This window comes from Leucoraja erinacea, chromosome 9, assembly GCF_028641065.1.
Source record: "Leucoraja erinacea ecotype New England chromosome 9, Leri_hhj_1, whole genome shotgun sequence".
NCBI classification, from domain to species: Eukaryota; Metazoa; Chordata; class Chondrichthyes; order Rajiformes; family Rajidae; genus Leucoraja; species Leucoraja erinaceus.
Genome location: NC_073385.1, coordinates 16,844,425 through 16,868,637, shown reverse-complemented (window position 1 = coordinate 16,868,637; position 24,213 = coordinate 16,844,425). Strand labels below are relative to the sequence as shown.

At 50.5% G+C, this 24,213-nt stretch overlaps 1 protein-coding gene across 1 annotated transcript; it reads right to left on the bottom strand.

Annotated features, from left to right (window-relative positions):
• Positions 1-1,278: 1,278 nt before the first annotated feature.
• Positions 1,279-23,559, bottom strand: kcnk13a (potassium channel, subfamily K, member 13a). The gene is made up of 2 exons (XM_055640208.1): positions 22,561-23,559; positions 1,279-4,783 (listed from the first exon to the last, which is right to left on the bottom strand). Exons 1-2 carry the CDS (start codon positions 22,886-22,888, stop codon positions 3,888-3,890), a joined length of 1,224 nt encoding a protein of 407 aa, XP_055496183.1. The 5' UTR covers positions 22,889-23,559; the 3' UTR covers positions 1,279-3,887.
• Between the last annotated feature and the right edge of the window lie 654 nt (positions 23,560-24,213).

The window sequence follows — 24,213 nt, the reverse complement described above, 5'->3', positions numbered from 1 at the left end:
TTATATAGCCATAATTTCATAAGGAATAGGAATAGAATTAGGCCATTCGGCCCATCAAGTCTACTTCACCATTCAATCGTGGCTGATCTTATCTCCCTTTCCTAACCCCATTCTCCTGCCTTCTCCCCATAACCTCTGACACCTGTACTAATCAATGGAGTTACTCCAGCATTTAGTGTCTATCTTCGGTTTAAACCAGCATCTGCAGTTCCTTCCCACAACTGAATGGGCTTGAGACTCAGTTTTGCATAGAGTCATAGAGTGATACAGTGTGGAAACAGGCCCTTCGGCCCAACTCGCCCACACTGGCCAACAATGTTCTGAGCTACCCTAGTCCCACTTGCCTGCGCTTGTTCCATAACCCTCCAAACCTGTCCTATCCATGTACCTGTCCAACTGTTTCTTAAACGATGGGATTGACCCAGCCTCAACTACCTCCTCGGGCAGCTCGTTCCATACACCCACCACCCCTCTGTGTGAAAAAGTTACCCCTCAGATTCCTATTAAATCTTTTCCCCTTCACCTTGAACCTATGTCCTCTGGTCCTCGATTCCCCTACTCTGTGTAAAAGACTCTGATCATCTAGCAGTGTCGCATCCCCAGTGACACAAAGACATCCAACTCCAGAAGTGAAAGGACACAATGTGCTGGAGTAACTCAGCGGGTCAGGCAGCATCTCTGGAGAACATGGACAGGTGACGTTTCAAGTTAGAACCCTTCTTCAGTCTAAAGAAGGGACTTGACCCAAAACTTCAGCTATCCATATTCTCCAGAGATGATGCCCGACCCGCTGAGTTGCTCCAGCACTTGGTGTGTGTGTGCTTTTTTTGTTGTAAACCGGCATCTGCAGTTCCTCGCGTCTACTTTTCATCTTCGGAACTCTGCAAAATGCACAAACTGGACTCCAGCGTGTGGGACAGATACGTTTAGACAATAGACAATAGGTGCAGGAGCAGGCCATTCGGCCCTTCGAGCCAGCAGTACCATTTAATGTGATCAAGGCTGATCATCCCCAATCAGTACCCCGTTCCTGCCTTCTCCCCATATCCCCAGCGCAAATTTTAAGAGCCCTATCTAACTCTCTCTTGAAAGCATCCAGAGAACCTGCCTCCACCGCCCTCTGAGGCAGAGAATTCCACAGACTCACCACTCTCTGTGAGAAAAAGTGTTTCCTCGTCTCCGTTCTAAATAGCTTACTCCTTATTCTTAAACTGTGGCCCCTGGTTCTGGACTCCCCCTACATCGGGAACATGTTTCCTGCCTCTAGCGTGTGTCTATACCCTTAACAATCTTATATGTTTCAATGAGATTACCTCTCATCCTTCTAAACTCCAGAGTGTACAAGCCCAGCTGCTCCATTCTCTCAGCATATGACAGTCCCGCCATCCCGGGAATTAACCTTGTAAACCTGCGCTGCACTCCCTCAATAGCAAGAAAGTTTCTTAGCTCAAGTTTGTTGAGGTAGCTGCTGGCACATGAAGAGTTAACCTCCATGGCAGTGGGCAGAGTGGGCGAAGCTGTGGAGGAGCAAGTGGAACAATAGAAAGGAACAAATTTCACAAATAATCCCTTGTAACTAATCGATTTAATACCGTCTCTGCACCTGCAGAAATAGCACGTCAAGTTTTAAAAAAAACACTTAATTAAAGTTGCCATTTTTAGATGAACCCCCCTCCCCCAGAATCTGTTGAAAACATTCCTTTGTCAGTGTTTATTAAGAGCCTCTAATTGTCCTGTTTCCATGGAAACGGTTGAATAAGCAACTTGTTTACTGAGCTCGCCAGCTTGTTTTATCTTTATCTCCCTCAAAGGTCATGTTCTGGTGGTGATGTGAGTGGAAGTCCGTGTAAATTGAAAGCCAACACGCTCATCCGCTGCTCATCCTTCTCCGTGGATTGTCACCTTGCCGTGGTGGAGAAGCTTGTGTGGTCCTGAGATCCTGAGAGCGATGCCGTCTGGAGCGATGCTCCTGGTAGGGCCACCCATGGCGGTAAGGTCGAGGGGGAGGTCTCTGACAAAGAGCAATCCAACCAAGACCTCAACGGTGGAACAGGCGGAGGACGATGGCTGACCTTAGTGGAGCGTCACAACGGCTGGGAAGGCGGATGAAGACTGCAGCAGAAAAGGGTCTCCGGTCGTCTTGGACTCCATGCCACTGGATCCTGACCCAGATCTGTCAAGGACCGTGGGGTGGCTGTCTGTGCACCAGTCTCCCCACGTTAAACAAAGTCACGCACAGGCGTCCTCCATGAGAGGACAGTCATACTGGTTTTGAGTGACCGCCGATAATGATGATGAGATGCTCATGGCACGGATTTGTCCACCGCCGCTTCTCCCATCGCTGGACCTCCTGCCTCTTCTTCCGCTCAAAGGGATTGCAACCCTTTGAGGAGCAAGATGGATCTATCATCCCAACGCCAACATCAAAGTTTGGGTGGGATGGGAGTTGGTTCAGGCGTAGGTTTGTTGGACAGCGCACGTGTGGGATCACAGTTGCGCAGCGGTAGAGTTGCTGCCTTACAGAGCTGGCAGTGCCGGAGACCCAGGTTCAATCCTGACCACGGGCACTGTCTGTACGGAGTTTGTACGTTCTCCCCCTCTCCTGCGTGGGTTTTCTCCGAGATCTTCAGTTTCCTCCCACACTCCAAAGACAATAGACAATAGACAATAGGTGCAGGAGTAGGCCCTTCGGCCCTTCGAGCCAGCACCGCCATTCAATGTGATCATGGCTGATCATCCCCAATCATTCCCCTTTCCTGCCTGCTCCCCTTCGGCCCACCGAGTCCGCGCCGACAAGCGACCACCCCGTGCATGAGCATTATCCTACACACACTGGGGACAATTTACAGAAGCCGATTAACTTACCAAACCCAGCACGTCTTTGGAGTGTGGGAGGAAACTGGAGCACCCGGAGAGAACCCACGCAGGTCACGGGGAGACTCTACCGCTGCACCATCGTGCAGACCGATCTATTCCCCTCATGATTTTAAATGTGAAGGTGACTGAACAAATAGCCTGCCCTTTAACCTCTCATCCCTCCCTCCCCTTTGGTCACGGGAGGGGGTGGGGGGGGTAAAATATTAACGTTGACGGTGGATAATAATCCAGCAATATTTAATGTGTTTACTGGATGGCACGGTGGCGCAGCGTTAGAGTTGCTGCCTCACAGCGCCAGAGACCCGGGTTCAATCCTGACTACGGGCGCTATCCGTACCGATTTTGTACGTTCTCCCCGTGACCTGCGCGGGATTTAAGGTGGTAAGGAATAGGAGTAGAATTAGGCCATTCGGCCCATCAGGTAAACTCCACCATTCAATTATGGCTGATCTATCTCTCCCTCCCAAACCCCATTCTCCTGCCTTCTCCCCATAACCTCTGCACCTGTACTAGTCAGGAATCTATCAATCTCTGCCTTAAAAATATCCACTGACTTGGCTTCTGCAGCTTTCTGCGGCAAAGAATTCTACAGATTCACCACCCTCTGACTAAAGACATTTCTCCTCATCTCCTTCCTAAAACAACGTCCTTTTCTCTGAGATCTTTGGTTTCCTCCCATACTCGAAAGACAGTAGACAATAGACAATAAGTGCAGGAGTAGGCCAATCGGCCCTTCGAGCCAGCACTGCCATTCAATGTGATCATGGCTGATCATCCACAATCAGTACTCCGTTCCTGCATTCTCCCCATATCTCCTGATATTTTTAAGAGCCCTATCTATCTCTCTCTTGAGAAGTACAGGTTGGTAGGTTAATTGGCTTGGTAAATTGTTGCTAGTGGGTGTAGTGTGCGGGGATCAGTGATCGGTGGGCCGAAGGGCCTGTTTCTACGCGGTGTCTCTAAACTAAATGATTTCATTGAAGGGAGCAGGCCAGGGGGGCGAGGATGGGTCATCTGTCCACGCTGGTCTCCACCAGCCTGTTGTTCATGATGGCTAGCGCCCCCACTCCTTCACTGAAGCCGTTGGCTCGGGATGCCGCCGCTGCGCTGCCGGCCCTGGGGTGCCCGCCGGCCGTCTCCATCAGCTGCTTCTGCATGATGGCCAGGGAGACCTTGTTGGCGGCCATGAAGTCCCTGATGGAGATCATTTCCCCCGACTGCCGCCGCCCGTCGCACTCGTTGAAGGGGTCGGCGTCCGCCGAAATCTTGGGCCGGCCCGGTGCCACCGCGTTGCCCGCTGGCCGCAGGGGCCTCCTCCCCGGGCGGCGGCGGCAACGGCTCGCCAACCGCCGCAGGGTGCAGTTGAGGAACTGCTTGATGACGATGGAGATGACGTTGAAGAGGGAGTAGATGCAGCAGACCCCCATCAGGATGAAGAGGAAGTTGGCCAGGCGGTAGGCCTCCTGGTGGTCGTAGCGCAGGTTCTGGCTACTCACCAGGTCCCCGAAGCCGATGGTGCTGAACGCCACGAAGCAGAAGTAGATGGAGTCCATGTAGGTCCAGCCCTCCACTGGGGTGTACATGGCCGAGGCGCAGCAGGAGATGGTGAGGGCGGCTAGGCCCAGGATCAGCATCACGCAGTAGACGGACGGCTTCCAGCCGCTCAGGCTGTCGGCCGCGGGGAGGCCGCCGCTCCCGCCACCGTCCTCCCGCAGGTCCAGCTGCGGCCTCACGCCGCTCCTCCGCAGCCGCCGCTCGTGGCAGGTCTTCAGGGCGAAGGCCAGCACCGTGATCAGGCGCTCCAGGAAGAGGTTGAAGAAGAGGATGGTGGCGGCGCAGCCCAGCAGCCCGTAGAAGATGAGGAAGATCTTGCCGCTCGCCGTGGCCGGAGTGGTCATCCCGAAACCTGCGGGAGATGGAAGCACAGAGATACCAGGAGTCGTAGAGTCATACAGTGTGGGGACTGGCCCTTTGGCCCAACTCGCCCACACCGGCCAACATGTCACAGCTACCCTAGTCCCACCTGCCCACGCTTGGCCCATATCCCACCAAACCCGTACAATCCATGTACCTGTCTGATTGTTTCTTAAACGTTGGGATAGTCCCTGCCTCAACTACCTCCTCTGGCAGCTTGTTCCATACACCCACCACCCTACGTGTGAAAAAGTTACCCATCAGATTCCTATTCCATCTTTTCCCCTTCACACAGTCAAGTGGGACTAGTATAGCTGGGACATGTTGGCTGGTGTGGGCAAGTTGATCCGAAGGACCGGTTTCCACACTGTATCACTCTACGATTATATGTCTATGACCAGCCATCGATCACCCATTGCCACAAGTTCTGTGTTATCCCACTTTTTCACACTAGAAGCAAATTCACCTACAAACCCGCATGTCTTTGGGGAACCGGAGCACCCGGAGGAGACCCACGTGTTTTAGCTTCGTCTATTGTCACGTGTACTGAGGTGCAGCGAAAAGCTTTTGTCGCGTGCTAACCAGTCAGCGAGAAACATGCAAACTCCACACACAGACAGTGATCGAACCCAGTGTCCCGCTGAGTTACTCCAGCATTGTGTGTCTACCTTCGGTTTAAACCAGCATCTGCAGTTCCTTCCTACCCAGATCTGATTACTACGGGTGTGGACAAAAATGCTGGAGAGACTCAGTGGGCGAGGCAGCATCTATGGAGCAACGGAATAGGTGATGTTTCGGGACGAGACCCTTCTTCAGACTGATCAGTCTCAACCCGAAACGTCACCTATTTCCTTTGCTCCATAGCTGCTGCCTCACTCGCTGAGTTTCTCCAGCATTTTTGTCTCCCTTCGATTTTTCCAGCATCTGCAGTCGTTTCTTAAACAAATGAGTAGCACGGGTGTCAGCAGTTACGGGGAGAAGGCAGGAGAATGGGGTTTGGAGGGAGAGATAGATCGGCCATGATTGAATGGCAGTGTCGACTTGTTGGGCCGGATGTCCGAAGTCTGCTCCTATCACTCAAGACCTTATGATCTCTGGCGCTGTGAGGCAGCAGCACTGCTGGGTCACTGGATAGACTTAGGTTGATTCTGACTGGAAGGACGGAAGCTGAGGAGTGGCCTCACGGGCCTCCACCACCCTGGCAGCGAATCTCAGCCAACAGTACTTAGTCTGCATGGGAATGGCTTCAGGCAACATTTTATCAGTGGCAGATTAGATCGGAGGAAGCCTGCAGATAAGTTATTGAGCTCAGTGAGCTGAAGCTCCGTCCTATTAACGAGATCGCCGTGCAGCGATTAGACCTTGTTTTCAGCAGCAAATTGGCACAGTTGCCATGGTGAATGTGCGCATCCAAGGGCTCTCTACACTACCCCCCCCCCCCCCCCCCCCTTCCCCCACTAATTTGAGGAAGCACATTCTTGCTATTGAGGGAGTGCAGCGTAGGTTCACCAGGTTAATTCCCGGGATGGCAGGACTGTCATATGCTGAGAGAATGGAGCGGCTGGGCTTGTACACTCTGGAGTTTAGAAGGATGAGAGGGCATCTTATTGAAACATGTAAGATTGTTAAGGGTTTGGACACACTAGAGGCAGGAAACATGTTACCGATGTTGGGGGAGTCCAGAACCAGGGGTCACAGTTTAAGAATAAGGAGTAAGCCATTTAGAACGGAGACGAGGAAACACGTTTTCTCACAGAGAGTTGTGAGTCTGTTGAGTTCTCTGCCTCAGAGGGCAGTGGGGGCAGGTTCTCTGGATACTTTCAAGAGAGAGCTAGATACGGCTTTTAAAGATAACGGAGTCAGGGTATATGGGGAGAATATACTCCATAGATGCTGCCTGACCCGCTGATTTACTCCAGCAGCCTGACCCGCTGAATTACTCCATTTACCCCAGGTCTCGTTGCATCTCCCCTTTTCCTAATCGGCCATCATTTAGATAATTTATGTTTATGTTTCCGGTGGGCGGCGCGACTCTCGTCAGCAGCGGCCTCTGCAGCCTGTCCGCGTTTTATTATTTTCTGTCTATGTTTTTAAGTCGGGGTTTTGTTATTTTTTTGTTGGGTTGGGGACGGGGGGGGGGGGGGGGGTCCTTTTAAATCTCTCCCTGCACGGAGAACCCGACCTTTTCTCGCGGGTTTCCGTTATCGTTGGGGCTGCAACGAGGAGCGGCCTCCACCGGGAAGAGGCCGGGGACTCTGGTGCCGACGACTCACCGTCACCGTCGCGGGGCTGGCCGAGTCCGGTGCGGGTGGAGCGGTGGAGGAGCGCTGCTGCTGCTGCTGCTGCGGCCCGACCGGAGAGTCGGAGGCTTCAACTGCAGGTCTGTGGACGGCGGCACCGGGAGCCCGCGGGTCCCTGGAGGGAGACCGCTTTTCAGGGCTCTCGCAACGGCGACTTCTCCCGCCCGAGTTGCGGGGTCGAAGAGCTCCTGGAGCGGGGCCTACATCACTGCCCCGCGCGGCTTGGAATGGCCGCGGGACTCTGCGAGCACACGCCGGGGGCTCCAACACCAAGACCCGGTGTGCGACCTCACACCACCCGGCGTGGCTTTAATGGCCGCGGGACAATCGCCATCGCCAGCTGGGGGCTTTGACTTTGACTCTGACATCGGGGGGGGGGAGAGTGCAGTGGAGAGATAAGTTTATTTGGGCTTCCATCACAGCAATGTGATGGATGTTTATGTAAATTATGTTGTGTCTTTGGTCTATTTGTTTGTAATGTATGGCTGCAGAAACGGCATTTCGTTTGGACCTCAAGGGGTCCAAATGACAATTAAATGTACCTATCTTGTAACTGCAGATGCTGTAAAAATCGAAGGTAGACAAAAATGCTGGAGGAACTCAGCGGGTCAGGCAGCATCTATGGAGCGAAGGAATAGGTGACTCGGGTCTCGACCCAAAACGTCACCTATTCCTTCGCTTCATAGATGCTGCCTCACGCGCTGAGTTACTCCAACATTTTTGTCTAGCAGCACTTTGCTGTGTCAGTTCCTTGTTTCTTCACTTCCTCCTCCACATCTATCTCTGCAATGGGGTTATCTCTTAGCTTGCATCAGTAAAGCTACTGAGAACAGGAAACGCTGTAAACACTCAGCAAGCTCGGCAGCAGCTCAGGAATCAACCCTGTATCATTTACACTCGCCACAGTTACTGCTCGATCTGTGAGGATTTTGCTGGGGCACATTATTGGCTTTCAGCATCTGCCTCCATAGGCGGCTTAGGAGGGTCGGCATGTCCCCAGCAAAAAAAGCATTCTATCGGGCTGGATTACAGAAATGGTTTGGGAACAACTCCATCCAAGACCGCATGAAATTGCAGGGAATTGTGGACGCAGCCCGGACCCATCACGCAAACCAACCTCCCTTCCATTGACTCCATTTATACCTCACGCTGCCTCGGCAAGGCTAGCAGTATAATCAAGGACCAGTCGCACCCTGGCCACTCCCTCTTCTCCCCTCTGCCATCAGGCGAAAGGTATAGAAGTGGGAAAACGCACACCTCCAGATTCAGGGACAGTTTCTTCCCGGCGGTTATCAGGCAACTGAACCATCCCGCCACAACCAGAGAGCAGTGCTGAACTACTATCTACCTCATTGTAACCCTTTCCCACTTACGCAATTTTTTTCAGCGAATGCTCGCACCCGTCACAGTCGCAGTAGGTGGCCGAAAATCCAGCTGCGACCAGACAAAGGTACGACTCTTTGGGCGACTACTCACGACCAAAAACAGGCGTCACCCCGCGACATGTCGACACGTGATGCCTGGTTTTGGTCGTCGGGAAAAATCGCGTAAGTGGGACAGGCCCTTTTAGACTATCTTTGATCTGACTTCACGGGACTTTATCTCGCACTAAACGTTATTCCCTTATCATGTATCTGCACACTGTGACTGGCTCGATTGTAATCATGTAGTCTTTCTGCTAACTGGTTAGCACGCAACAAAAGGCTTTCACCGTTCCAAATTGTCATGTGACAATAAACTAAACTAAACTAAACTAAACTGGTAATTAGCCAAATGCACCAACAAACTACAGGAGCCCGCAGCACACTATTATTATCTGTGCAGCTCATAGTCATAGAGTCATAGAACGGAAACAAGCCCTTCAGCCCAACTGGTCTATACCGACCAAATGAAAGGGCATAGACAATAGACAATAGGTGCAGGAGTAGGCCATTCGACCCTTCGAGCCAGCACCGGCATTGAATGTGATCATGGCTGTTCATCCACCGTCAGTACCCCGTTCCTGCCTTCTCCCCATATCCCCTGACTCCGCTATCTTTAAGAGCTCTGTCTAACTCTCTCTTGAAAGCATCCAGAGAATTGGCCTCCACCACGCTCTGAGGCAGAGAATTTCACAGATTCACAACTCTCTGTGTGAAAAAGTGTTTCCTCATCTCCGTTCTAAATGGTCTACCCCTTATTTTTAAACTGTGGCCCCTGGTTCTGCACTCCCCCAACATCGGGAACATGTTTCCTGCCACTAGCGTGTCCAAACCCTTAATAATCTTATCTGATTCAATGAGATACCCTCTCATCCTTCTAAATTTCAGAGTGTACAAGCCCAGCCGCTCCATTCTCTCAGCATATGGCAGTCCCGCCATCCCGGGAATTAACCTGGTGAACCTACGCTGTACTCCCTTCAAGGTGAGAGGGACAAAGTTTGAAGGAGATTTTTTACACAGATGGCAGCGGGGGCCTGGAATGCACTGCCAGGGGTGGTGGTGGAGGCAGATAATAAACTGGCGTTTAAGAGACCTTTGGATAGACGCATGGATATGCGGGGAATGGAGGTATATGGATCACGTGCAGGCAGATACTATGTTGTCTTGGCATCATGTTCGGCACAGACATTGTGGGCCGAAAGGCCTGTTTCTGTGCTATACTGTCCTACATTCTATGTACAGTACCGACCAAGCAGATATAGCAAGGTAGACAAAAATGCTGGAGAAACTCAGCAGGTGAGGCAGCATCTATGGAGTGAAGGAATAGGTGACATTTTGGGTCGAGACCCTTCTTCAGACTGATGTGGGCATTGGGGGGGGGGGGGGGGGGGGGAAGAAGAAAGGAAGAGGCTGAGACAGTGGGCTGTGGGAGAGCTGGGAAGGGGAGGGGAAAGAGGGAGAAAGCAAGGACCACCTGAAATTGGACAAGTCAATGTTCATACCGCTGGGGTGTAAACATAGCAGATCAAGCTATCTATCGTCTTTCAAAGTACCAGGGTGGCACGGTGGCGCAGCGGTAGAGTTGCTGCCTCACAGCGCCAGAGACCCAGGCTTGATCCAGACTACGGGTGCTGTCTGTGCGGAGTTTGCACGTTCTCCCTGTGACCAGCGAGGGATTTCTCTGGGTGCTCTGTTTCCTCCCACATCCCAAAAGCGTAGAGCTTTGAAGGTTAATTGGCTTCTGTGAATTGCCCTTCGTCTTTAGGATGCGAGAGTGGGATAGCATGGCACTAGTGTACGGGTGATCAGTGGTTGGAGTGGACTGGGCGGGCCGAAGGGCCTGTTTCCATGCTGCATCTCCAAATTGAACGAAACGGAACCGTTTTCACACAAATGTTGTTCTCAAAGGAATCGTTACTAAACCTGGGAAGGTGAGAAAAGGGAGAAGAGGGGTAGGTGGGGAGAAAGAGGGAGGTTTAGGGAATAAATATGGAGGCAGACATCATAGTGGCGATGAAGAGGCATTTAGATAGGCACTTGGAGATGCTGGGAATGGAGGGATATGGATCACGTGCAGGCATAGGAGATCAGTTTATCTTAGTATCAGGTTCTGAACGGGCATTGTGGGACTGTTTCCTTGCTGTAGTGTTCAATGTTCGCTGTTTTAATCACAAAGTGAGCAGCTTATAAGGGTAATAATGTAATAAAAATGAACTGCAGATGCTGGTTTATACCAAAGGCAGACACAATGTGCTGGAGTAACTCAACGGGTCTGACAGCATCTCTGGAGAACGTGGACAGGTGACGTTTCGGGTCGGAACCCTTATTCAGACTGAACTTTCTCACAGTAGGCATATCTTGAGGAGGTAATGCAGTGGAGCGGACAAGATGTAATAAAAATGTGCTGCAGATGCTGGTTTATACCAAAGACAGACACAGAGTGCTGGAGTAACCCAGCGGGTCGGGCAGCATCTCTGGAGAACATGGACAGGTGAGGTTTAGGGTTGGGAGCCTTCCTGAGACTGAAGAAGGGTCCCGACCCGAAACGTCACCTGTCCGTTTTCTGCAGTTTATGAAGATGCAGCGTTATAGAGTCATAGACAATAGACAATAGGTGCAGGAGAAGGCCATTCGCCCCTTCGAGCCAGCACCGCCATTCAATGTGATCATGGCTGATCATCCCCAATCAGTACCCTGTTCCTGCCTTCTCCTCATATCCCCTGACTCCGCTATTTTTAAGAGCCCTATCTAACTCTCTCTTGAAAGCATCCAGAGAACCGGCCTCCACTGCCCTCTGAGGCAGAGAATTCCTCAGACTCACAACTCTCCGTGTGAAAAAGTGTTTCCTCATCTCCGTTCTAAATGGCTTACCCCTTATTCTTGAACTGTGGCCCCTGGGCCTGGACTCCACCAACATTTCCTGCCCATTGAAATCTTTTCCCCTGCACCTTAAACCTGTATCCTCTGGTCCTCGATTCACCCATCAGCTGTTGGTTAAGTGCAGGGAATTGTCAGCCGGTATATAGACCAGTTAGCCTGACATCACATCATCACGCACTCTAATGATCAACTCAGCAAACTGGGGCTTGGTGCGGTCTTACTGCCGGCAGCGTTGACATTAACTGCAGTGTGGGCGTCTTACGAAAGGTCGACAACATTAGTCAGACTGCAGGGGGCTGTGGGCATTGGCAACAAAGAATACAATGGCTTGCTGATGTCTTAACAAAAATCCCAAGCATACAACATAAACAAAATGAAATAATATTCATCAGGATAAGCATGAAGGGGGATGGGCACGGGTGAGGCCATTCGACCCTTTGAGGCTGTTCTGTCATTTCATGGCTGCCTTGCTCCTATCTCCTTTCACCTGATCTTTCTATGTCTCTCGGGCGGCACGGTGGCGCAGCAGGACAAGTACCGCCTTACAGCTCCGGAGACCCGGGTTTGATCCTGACCATGGGTGCTGTCTGTATGGAGTTTGTGTGTTCTCCCCGTGACCTGCGTGGGTTTTCTCCGAGACAATAGACAATAGGTGCAGGTGTAGGCCATTCGGCCCTTCGAGCCAGCACCGCCATTCAATGTGATCATGGCTGATCATCCATAATCAGTACCCCGTTCCTGCCTTCTCTCCATATCCCTTAACTCTGCTATCCCTAAGAGCTCTATCTAACTCTCTCTTGAAAGCATCCAGGGAACCAGCCTCCACCGCCCACTGAGGCAGAGAATTCCACAGACTCACAACTCTCTGTGTGAAAAGGTTTTTCCTCATCTCCGTTCTAAATGGCTTACCCCTTATTCTTAAACTGTGGCCCCTGGTTCTGGACTCCCCCAACATTGGGAACATGTTTCCTGCCTCTAGCGTGTCCAAACCCTTAATAATCTTATATGTTTCAATAAGATTTCTCATCCTCCTAAATTCCAGAGTATACAAGCCCAGCCGCTCCATTCTATCAACATATGACAGTCCCGCCTTCCCAGGAATTAACCTCATGAACCTACGCTGCACTCCCTCAATAGCAAGAATGTCCTTCCTCAAGTTTGGAGACCAAAACTGCACACAAAACTCCAGGTGTGGTCTCACTAGGGCCCTGTACAACTGCAGGAGGACCTCTTTGATCCTATACTCAACTTGTTATGAAGGCCAACATACCACTCGCATACTTCACTGCCTGCTGTACCTGCATGCTTACTTTCAGTGACTGATGAACAAGGACCCCCAGATCCCTTTGTACTTCCCATTTTCCCAACTTGACACTATTTAGATAATAATCTGCCGTCCTGTTTTTGCCACCAAAGTGGATAACCTCACATTTATCCACATTAAACTGCATCTGCCATGCATCGGCCCACTCACCCAACCTGTCCATGTCACCCTGCATCCTCATAGCATCCTCCTCACAGTTCACACTGCCACCCAGCTTTGTGTCATCTGCAAATTTGCGAATGTTACTTTTAATCCCTTCATCCAAATCATTAATATATATTGTAAATAGCTGCGGTCCCTGTACCGAGCCTTGCGGTACCCCACTAGTCACTGCCTGCCATTCTGAAAGGGACCCGTTAATCCCTACTCTTTGTTTCCTGTCTGCCAACCAATTTTCTATCCATGTCAGCACTCTACCCCCAATACCATGTGCTCTAATTTTGCCCACTAATCTCCTATGTGGGACCTTATCAAATGCTTTCTGAAAGTCCAGGTACACTACATCCACTGGCTTTCCCAACGTCCATTTCCCCAGTTACATCCTCAAAAAATTCCAGAAGGTTAGTCAAACATGATTTTGCCTTCGTAAATCCATGCTGACTCGGACCGAACCTGTTACTGCTATCCAAATGTTCTGCTATTTCATCTTGTATAATTGACTCCATCCCCACCACCGATGTCAGGCTAACTGGTCTATAATTCCCTGTTTTCTCTCAGCCACCCTTCTTAAAAAGAGGGATAACATTAGCTACCCTCCAATCCACAGGAAATGATCCTGAATCTATAGAACATTGGAAAATTATCACCAATTCATCCACGATTTCTAGAGCAACTTCCTTAAGTGCCTTGGAATGCAGACCATCCTTGTTCCCCATAATAAATTCATCCTTTTCTGTCTTTAAGGGTCCAACTTTGGCCTCAACGGGTATTTTCCTCTTCACATACCTAAAAGAGCTTTTACTATCCTCCTTTACACTCTTGGCTAGCTTACCTTCGTACCTCATCTTTTCTCCCCGTATTGCCTTTTTAGTTATCTTCTGTTGCTTCTTCGGTTTTCTCTTCAGTTTCCTCCCACACTCCAAAGACGTGCAGGTTTGTAGGTTAATTGGCTTGGTGTAAAAATGTAAAATTGGCCCTAGTGGGTGTAGGATAGTGTTAATGAGCGGGGATCGCTTGTTTTTTGGCGCGGACTCTGGGCCTGTCTCTGCGCTGTATCTCTAAACTAAACTAAACTAAACTCGCCTAACATCACGTCAGCCACGCTCACTGCCGACTGAGCAACTGTTGCTCTTTGTGGAAGAGAGAGTGTACATGCGCCCAAGATACTCATCCTGCAGAAAGAGTCGATCCTCCCCCCCCATCTTACCTTGGGCGGCACGGTGGGGCAGCGGTAGAGTTGCTGCCTTACAGTGTCAGAGACCCGGGCTCAATCCTGACTACCGGTACCTGTCTGTACAGAGATAGACACAAAGTGCTGGTGTAACTCAGCGAGACTAGGCAGCACCTCTGGAGAAAAAGGATGTGAAATTTCGGGTCGGGACCCCTCCCCAGACTGTGCTTAGTCTGTACTTTCACTCTTTGACTGCGTGGGTTTTCTCCGGGTGCTCCGGTTTCCTCCCACATTTCAGACGTGCAGGTTTGCAGGTTAATTGGCTTCTGCGGTCCAGAAATATCTTTGATCAGAGTCTACTGGCTTTACCTTGCACTAAACGTTATTCCCTTATCATGTACCTGTACACTGTGGACGGCTCGATTGTAATCATGTATAGACTTTCTGCTGGCTGGATAGTTTTTCACTGTAATTCGGTGCACGTGACAATAAACTAAACTAATTGAATGGCGTAGTAGACTCGATGGGCTGAATGGCCTAAATCTGCTCCGACATATGAACTTAAATGTGCCATATGCGGGCAGGTGGGACTAGAGTAGACGGGGCATCTTTGTTGGCAATGGTTTAGTTTAGAGATACAGCGAGGAAACAGGCCCTTCGGCCCACCGAGCCCGCACCGACCAGCGATCCCTGCACACTAACACTATCCTACACACACTGGGGACAATTTACAATTATACCAAAGCCTATTAACCCTTACAAACCTGCAGGTCTTCGGAGTGTGGGATGAAACCGGAGAAAACCCACGCAGGCCACGTGGAGAACGTACAAACTGCGTCCTGACAAGCACCCGTAGTCGGGATCGAACCCGGGTCACTGGCGCTGAAAGGCAGCAACTCTACCGTGCCGCCCTCATGACTCTGCTGGGATTTTATCATGATCATGTTTTATCACATGTTTAATCAATTATGTTTTATTATTAATGTTTAATAGACAATAGACAATGGGTGCAGGAGGAGGCCATTCGGCCCTTCGAGCCAGCACCGCCACTCAATGTGATCATGGCTGATCATCCCCAATCAGTACCCCATTCCTGCCTTCTCCCCATATCCCCTGACTCCGCTATTTTTAAGAGCCCTATCTAGCTCTCTCTTGAAAGCATCCAGAGAACCCGCCTCTATCGCCCTCTGAGGCAGAGAATTCCACAGACTCACCACTCTCTGTGTGAAAAAGTGTTTCCTCGTCTCCGTTCCAAATGGCTTACCCCTTATTCTTAAACTGCGGCCCAAATGTTTTTATGTATCATTCCTAACTGTCACTTATGTCATGTTGTCACTTGCGGGCGGAGCACCAAGGCAAATTCCTTGTATGTGAATACATGGCCAATAAACTAATAAACAAGTCAATTCCATTCAATCACATTGAATGGCGGTGCTGGCTCAATGGGCTGAATGGCCTACTCCTGCACCTATTGTCTATTGTCTATTAAGATTGTTAAGGGCTTGGACACACTAGAGGCAGGAAACATGTTCCCGAGGTTGGGGGAGTCCAGAACCCGGGGCCCCAGTTTAAGAATAAGGAGTAAGCCATTTAGAACGGAGACGAGGAAACACTTTTTCTCACAGAGAGTGGTGAGTCTGTGGAATTCTCTGCCTCAGAGGGCGGTGGAGGCCGGTTCTCTGGATGCTTTCAAGAGAGAGCTAGATAGGGCTCTTAAAGATAGCGGAGTCGGGGGATATGGGGAGAAGGCAGGAATGGGGTACTGATTGGGGATAATCAGCCATGATCACATTGAATGGCGGTGCTGGCTCGAGGGGCCGAAGGGCCTACTCTTGCACCTATTGTCTATTTGGTGCCTGGGGAACTTTTGGGTTAACACGCAGTCGTGTGATTACCGAGACCGGGCTCCAGGGATGTATTAACTGTTGAGCCATTGGGTGGTCCCATTAAACCAGCCTCCTGTCATCAGAAGCCCTTAAACACACAGGCCCGTTATCGCATTATTTGATTCGGAAACTCAGGCAGATAAACTAACCCCCCTCCCCCGGTTTATCATTTGATGTTATCATTAAGATCCCCCCCACAGTGCGTGAGGAATATAATTCAGGCTGGAGCGTCACTCTGTGATGTCCCTGGATCTTGTCCTCTGGGGGTTTAGTAAATTGTTGCTGAATCTGTCGTTCCGCTTGTAGATTTTCCATGAGATAACCATCCAATTCTTAACCTCACTTCCTTCCCCCAAACAAGCAACATCCAATACCATGAGGAACTTTAAATCTGTTATACATAGATACATAGAAAATAGGTGCAGGAGTAGGCCATTCGGCCCTTCGAGCCTGCACCGCCATTCAATATGGTCATGGCTGATCATCCAACTAAGTATCCCGTCCCTGCCTTCTCTCCATACTCCCTAATCCCTTTAGCCACCAGGGCCACATCTAACTCCCTCTTAAATATAGACTGAACTGGCCTCAACTACCTTCTGTGGCAAAGAGTTCCAGAGATTCACCACTCAGAGCTAGGGGTCACAGTTTAAGGATAAGGGGAAATCTTTTAGGACCGAGATGAGAAAAACATTTTTCACACAGAGAGTGGTGAATCTCTGGAACTCTCTGCCACAGAAGGTAGTTGAGGCCAGTTCATTGGCTATATTTAAGAGGGAGTTAGATGTGGCCCTTGTGGCTAAAGGGATCAGGGGGTATGGAGAGAAGGCAGGTACAGGATACTGAGTTGGATGATCAGCCATGATCATATTGAATGACGGTGCAGGCTCGAAGGGCCGAATGGCCTACTCCTGCACCTATTTTCTATGTTTCTATGAATGACGGAACAGACCCGATGGGTTGAATGGCCTATTTCTGCTACTCTGTCTTATGGTCTTATGATCTGAAGGAGGTTTCGCAGGTGATAAAGGCACAAAGCACACAAAGCAGGCCATTCGGCCCATTTTGTCTCTGCTGATCATCAAGAACCCAATACATCATTGCACTTGGGAGAACATGGATAGTCACCCATCCACATTCTGCAGAGATGCTGCCTGACCTGCTGAGTTACTCCAGCACTTTGTGTCATTTTTTGAAACAAAACAGTATCTGCAGTTCCTTGTAAGTAATGAAAGTAAGCATGCAGGTACAGCAGGCAGTGAAGAAAGTGAATGGCATGTTGGCCTTCATAACAAGAGGAATTGAGTATAGGAGCAAATAGGTCCTTCTGCAGTTGTACAGGGCCCTAGTGAGATCACAACTGGAATGTTGTGTGCAGTTTTGGTCCCCTAATTTGAGGAAGGACATTCTTGCTATTGAGGGAGTGCAGTGTAGGTTCACAAGGTTAATTCCCGGGATGGCGGGACTGTCATATGCTGAGAGAATGGAGCGGCTGGGGTTGTATACTCTGGAGTTTAGAAGGATGAGAGGGCATCTTATTGAAACATATAAGATTGTTAAGGATTTGCACACGCTAGAGGCAGGAAACATGTTCCCGATGTTGGGGGAGTCCAGAAATAGGGGTCACAGTTTAAGAATAAGGGATAAGCCATTTAGAACGGAGACGAGGAAACATTTTTTTCTCACAGAGAGTTGTGAATCTGTGGAATTCTCTGTCTCAGAGGGCGGTGGAGGCCAGTTCTCTGGAAACTTTCAAGAGCGAGCAAGATAGGGCTCTTGAAGATAGCGGAGTCAGGGGATATGGGGAGAAGGCAGGAACGGGGTACTGATTGGGGATGATCAGCCATGATCACATTGAATGGCGGTGCTGGCTTGAAGGGCCGAATGGCCTACTCCTGCACCTATTGTCTATTGTCTATATCCATGTGCCTATCTAAAAGACTCTTAAAGACCACTGTCTTATCTACCTTGACCACCACCCCTGGCAGATGTTCCAGGCACCCACCACCCTCTGTGTACAAAACATGCCCCGATCAAAGACACAAAATGCTGGAGTAACTCAGCGGGACAGGCAGCGTCTCTGGAGAGAAGGAATGGGTGACGTTTCGGGTCGAGACCCTTCGTCAAACTGAGGGTCCAGTGAAAGGGAATGAGAGATATAGTACTGAGAGTACTGAGGAGCAGTCCCACCTATATCTCTCGATCCCCTTTCCCCTGACTCTCAGTCTGAAGAAGGGTCTCGACCCAGAACGTCACCCTTTCCTGAGGTGGTCAGTCCAGTTTAGTTTATCGTCACTTGTAGTGAGGTGCAGTGAAAAGCGTTTGTGGCGTGCTAACCAGTCAGCAGAAAGACTATACATGATTACAGTCGACCCAGTTACAGTGTATAGATACATGATAAGGGGATAACATTTAGTGCAAGGTAAAGCCAGCAAAATCCGATCAAGGATAGTCTGAGGGTCGCCAATGAGGTAGATAGTAGTTCAGCACTGCTCACTGGTTGTGGTAGGATGATTCAGTTGCCTGATAACAGCTGGGAAGAAACAGTCCCTGAATCTGGAGGTGTGTGTGTTTTGACACTTCTATATCTTTAACCTGCCGGGTGACGGGATAAGAGGGAGTGGCCAGGGTGTGACCCGCTGAGTTACTCCAGCAATTTTCGTGTTATTCCTCTGGAAAAAGGGGACGTTCTCTCACTGTTGTTGCAGCGGCTCATGCATCCGTCCACAACCGAGCCTAACCCCCTCCGGTCCGAGAATCCCAAGACAATTGTGCCTCTCGCAGCAAATGGTGAGTGATAGCGTGTCTCAAACTCTGGGTTTTGGCATCACAAGTCCAAACAAAGGCTGATGTTCCACTAATTAAACAGCACAAACAGTCCATGCTTGGCTGGCGTGCCTAGAACCAGGGTCTGAGGAAGGGTCTCGACACTCTCTCTCTCTCTCTCTCTCCCCCTCTCTCTCCCACCCTTTCTCTCTCCCACCCTGTCTCTCCTCACTTTTTCTTTCTCTCTTTCTCTCTCTCTCTCTTTCTCTATCTCACCCTGTCTCCCTCTCTCTCTCTCCTCCCCACTCTTGCTTTCTCTCTCTCTCTCTCTCCTCCTCTCTCTCTCTCTCTCTCTCTCTATCTCTCTCTCTCCTCTCTCTCACTCTCCTCACTTTCTCTCTCTCTCTCTCTCTCTCTCCCTCACTCACTCTCTCACTCTCTCTTTCACCCCACACTCCCTCTCTCCCTTATCCTTGCTCCTTCTCTCTCTTGCCCTTTCTTTCCCAAACTCCCTCACCCCTCCCTCATTCCCCCTCCCCTTTGTCCTCTCTGCCTCTTGCTCTCTCTCTATCTCTCTCTCTCTCGCCTTCCCTCTCTTCTTCTCCCTCTCGCCATTGCTCTCTTTTTTCTCTCTCTCTCACCCCCTCTCTCTCTCTCTCTCACATGCACATTTTTCTCTCCCCCCTTCCCTTTCTCTTGCCCTCACCTCTTTCTCTCTCTCAGTTGTTGGCATCAGTGGGCACCATCTTAGACGTATCGTTGTGGAAACTTACAGTATGTTTATAGCAAAGGGGAAGGTGACAGACGGCTGTGGAGGCTGTGAGCGGGTATTTTTTAAGGCAGAGATAACCATATAACAAACCATATAACCATAATTACAGCACGGAAACAGGCCATCTCGGCCCTACAAGTCCGTGCCGAACAAATTTTTTCCCCCTTAGTCCCACCTGCCTGCACTCATACCATAACCCTCCATTCCCTTCTCATCCATATGCCTATCCAATTTATTTTTAAATGATATCAATGAACCTGCCTCCACCACTTCCACTGGAAGCTCATTCCACACTGCTACCACTCTCTGAGTAAAGAAGTTCCCCCTCAATAGATAGATAGATTCATGTGATTAAGAAGGAACTGCAGATGCTGGAAAATCGAGGGTAGACAAAAGTGCTGGAGAAACTCAGTGGGTGCGGCAGCATCTATGGAGCGAAGGAAATGGGCAACGTTTCGGGACGAAACGTTGCCCATTTCCTTTGCTCCATAGATGCTGCCGCACCCGCTGAGTTTCTCCAGCACTTTTGTCTACCTTCGATAGATTCATGATTAGTACGAGTGTCAGCAGTTATTGGAAGAAGACAGGAGAATGTGGTTAAGAGGGAGAGATGGACCAGCCATAATTGAAAGGCGGGGTAGACTTGATGGGCCGAATGGCCTAATTCTGCTCCTATCACAAGATCTTACGCCCACTGTTGCCTGCGCTGGACAAGAAAACATATCCCGTTTAGTTTAGAGATACAGAGTGGAAACAGGCCCTTCGGCCCCCTAGTCCGTACCGACCAGCGATCCCCGCACACTAACACTACCTACACACACTAGGAACCATTGACACTTTTTTTTACCAAAGCCAAATAACCTACAAGCCTGCACGTCTTCAGAGTGTGGGAGGAAACGGGGGCACCCGTAGTCAGGATCCAACCCGGGTCTCTGGTGCCGTGAGGCAGCGACTCTACCGCTGCGCCACCGTGCCGCCCAGGTTTAAAGGGAACATGAACAGAGAACAGTTCAGCCCTTCAACCCGCGCGGACTCTGCTGAAAAACATGATCAGCTCGTTGACCTGATCTCATCGACCTGCACATGAACAATATCCCTCCATTCCCTGCATATCCATGTGCCTGTCTAAAACTCTCTTCAACGCCACTGTCGTATATCTGCCTCCACCACCACCCTCTGTGTCAAAAAACCTGCTCCATGCATCTCTTTTAAAGTTTCCCTCCCCCCCCCGTCTCACCTTAAAGCCATGCCCTCTAGTGTTGGACAGTTCCACCCTGGGGAAATGTTCCTGACTGTCCACCCTATCGACACCTCTCTGAGAGAGATCAGATCCCTCACAGAGCAGATCTTCTGAGAGAATGGAGCGGCTGGGCTTGTACACTCTGGAGTTTAGAAGGATGAGAGGATATCTTATTGAAACATAAAAGATTATTGAGGGTTTGAACACGCTAGAGGCAGGAAACATGTTCCCGATGTTGGGGAGTCCAGAACCAGGGGCCACAGTTTAAGAATAAATGGGTAAGCCATTTCGAACAGAAATGAGGAAACACTTTTTCTCACAGAGGGTTGTGAGTCTGTGGAATTCTCTGCCTCAGAGTGTGGCTTTAAGGTGGAGGCCGGTTCTCTGGATATTTTCAAGAGGGAGCTAGATAGGGCTCTTAAAGATAGTGGAGTCAGGAGATATGGGGAGAAGGCAGGAACGGGGTACTGATTGGGGATGATCAGCCATGATCACATTGAATGGCGGTGCTGGCTCGAAGGGCCGAATGGCCTCCTCCTGCACCTATTGTCTATGGAGAAGATTCCTTAACAAGTAGATCCCTCTTGTTGAGGTCCCTCATGCAGTAGATCCCTCTCTGAGTAGATCCCTCGTTGAGCTGATCCTTTCCCTGACCAGATCCCACCACACAATGAGGACTTCCCACCAAGATGGTCTCAGGGCGTTGACCTCATCCGGCGCCACTCTGGTTCATCCTGGGGTTTGCTCAGGAACCCGGCGAATTCCGTCCCCGCCCCTGCTGAACTTCCAACCTATCTCATTCAGGATCTTGCACTTTTTCCCCCGAAACTCATAAGTGATAGTCGCAGTATAAGGCCATTCGGCCCATCAAGTCTACTCCACCATTCAATCATTGTTGATCTATCTCTCCCTCCTAACCCCATTCTTCTCCTCCTAATCCCCGATCAAGAATCTATCTATCTTTGCCTTAAAAGTATTCACCGACTTGGCCACCACAGCCTTCTGTGGCAAAGAATTCCACAGATTCACCAGCTTCTGACTAAAGAAATTCCTCCTCATCTCCTTCCTAAAAGAGCGTCCTTTAATTCTGAGGCTGTGACCTCTGGTCCTGGACAGTCCCACTAGTGGAAACATCCTCTCCACATCCACTCTATCTAAGGGCCTGTCCCACTTACGCGACCTTTACAGGCGACTGCCGGCACCCGTCATAGGTCGCCGAAATTTTCGACATTCGGGATAGACAGAGTTGACATGGAAAAGCTTTTCCCATTGAGAGTAGGGAAGATTCAAACAAGGGGACATGACTTGAGAATTAAGGGACTGAAGTTTAGGGGTAACATGGCTGTGTGGAATGAGCTTCCAGTGAAGGTGGTGGAGGCAGGTTTGTTTTTATCATTTAAAAATAAATTGGATAGTTATTTGGACGGGAAGGGAATGGAAGGTTATGGTCTGAGCGCAGGTATATGGGACTAGGGGAGATTATGTGTTTGGCACGGAGGGTCGAGATGGCCTGTTTCCGTGCTGTAATTGTTATATGGTTATATTATATGGTTATGTTGAAAATTCAGCGGCGACCAGACTCTTTGGAGGCAAAGAGTCGTAGCGTCTTTCTGGTCACCGCTGAATTTTCAACATGTTGCCAATTTCGGCGACCTATGACGTGTGGCGGCAGGCGCATGGAAAGCTTGCGTAAGTGGGACAGGCCCTATCCAAGGGTCTCGACCAGAAACGTCACCCGTTCATTCCCTCTCTCCAGAGATGCTGCCTGTCCCGCTGAGTAACTAACTACTCCAGCGTTTTGTGTTTAGATCTCCGCCCCCCTGGACCAAGCCAGACCCATCCTGTCTCCTTACCGATGGTGGACACCACAGTGCCCACGAAGTAGAAGGAGCCGGCGAAGTCCCATCGCGGGCGCGTCTCGTCTACCCGCACCCCGGCCATGCCTGCCTCCTCGTAGTGCCGGAGGAAGGCGCTGAGCTCGGCCCTGCTGATGTTGTGCCGGCGGCTGAAGTTCTCCCTCCTCTGCAGCCACTGGCGCTGGGCTTCCTTCTCCCGGCCCCGCTCCATGGCCGAGAAGACTGCCGCCCCGCAAACCAGGTAGAAGCAGATCAGCAGGGCCAGCAGGGCGAAGCGGGCATTGTCCTCATTCAGGTGGCTGGAGCAGCCCCAGCGGGCAGCCATTGGCACCCGGGCCGGTGGTGCTGTGTGGTCCAGGCACAGCAAGATCCCACCAACTCGGAAGCAACGGCTCAACGCCTTGGTTCTTGGTTTCTTGGTCCTCCAAAATATTCCAAATGGAATTTAAACTGGAGGTGGTGGAGGGAAGGACATAAAAGGGTTTTTTGGGAAGAAAGAGCTACCTTAAATGTAGTTGCATCTAGTTGGGTAACTATGGTAGGGTGAAGATTATTCCATGCTTGAATTGTGCGGGGGAAGAACGAATTGCTGTACATATCCTTGGGAATAATTGGAAAGGTCCACACCTTGGCCCTCTGGACGAGTTGGGTCCTCAATGGAAGCCACCCAACCAGTGGAATTCGCTCGGATGGGCCAGCAGGCGGGAGTTGGGCCGAAGGGCCGGTTTCGGTGCTGGGTGACACAATAACATTAACACAGCCCCGGTCTGTGCCGAGCGAGGAAGCGGGATAACGTGGAACCAGCATGAGCGGGCGGTCGGTGGACGGGCTGGGCACGGCGGGCCGAAGGGCCTGTTCCCATTCTGTGTCCTTCAATTCAATTCAATACGCCAAAGTGCTGGGATCTTGAGCTCGGGAACTGGGTGCTGGAGGAACTCAGCGGGTCAGGCAGCATCTGTGGAGGGAAGTGGAGACTAGTTTTAGACTGAGGTTGTCCTTAAAATAGACGCTGGATGATCTACAACCTCGAGCCTGACCTTCCCCTCTCTCTCTCTCTCTCTCTCTCTGTCACTCTCTCTCTCTCTCTCTCTCTCTCTCTCTCTCTCTCTCTCTCTCTCTCTCCCTCTCTCTCTCTCTCTCTCTCTCTCTCTCTCTCTCTCTCTCTCTCTCTCACACTCTCTCTCTCTCTCTCTCTCTCTCTCTCTCTCCCCCCCTCTCTCTCCCTCTCTCTCTCTCTCTCTCTCTCTCTCTCTCTCTCTCTCTCTCTCTCTCCCCTCTCCCTCTCTCCTCTCTCTCTCTCTCTCCCTCTCTCTCTCCCTCTCTCTCTCTCTCCCCTCCCTCTCTCCCTCCTCTCTCTCTCTCCCTCTCTCTCTCACCCTCTCTCTCTCTCTCTCTCCCTCACCCCTCTCTCTCTCTCTCTCTCTCCTCTCTCTCTCTCTCTCTCTCTCTCTCTCTCTCTCTCTCTCTCTCTCTCTCTCTCTCTCTCTCTCTCTCTCTCTCTCTCACACTCTCTCCTCTCTCTCTCTCTCTCTCTCCCTCTCACTCTCTCTCTCCCTCTCTCTCTCTCCTTCTCTCCTCTCTCTCTCCCTCCCTCTCTCTCTCTCCCTCCTTCTCTCTCTCTCTCTCTCCTCTCTCTCTCTCTCATCTCTC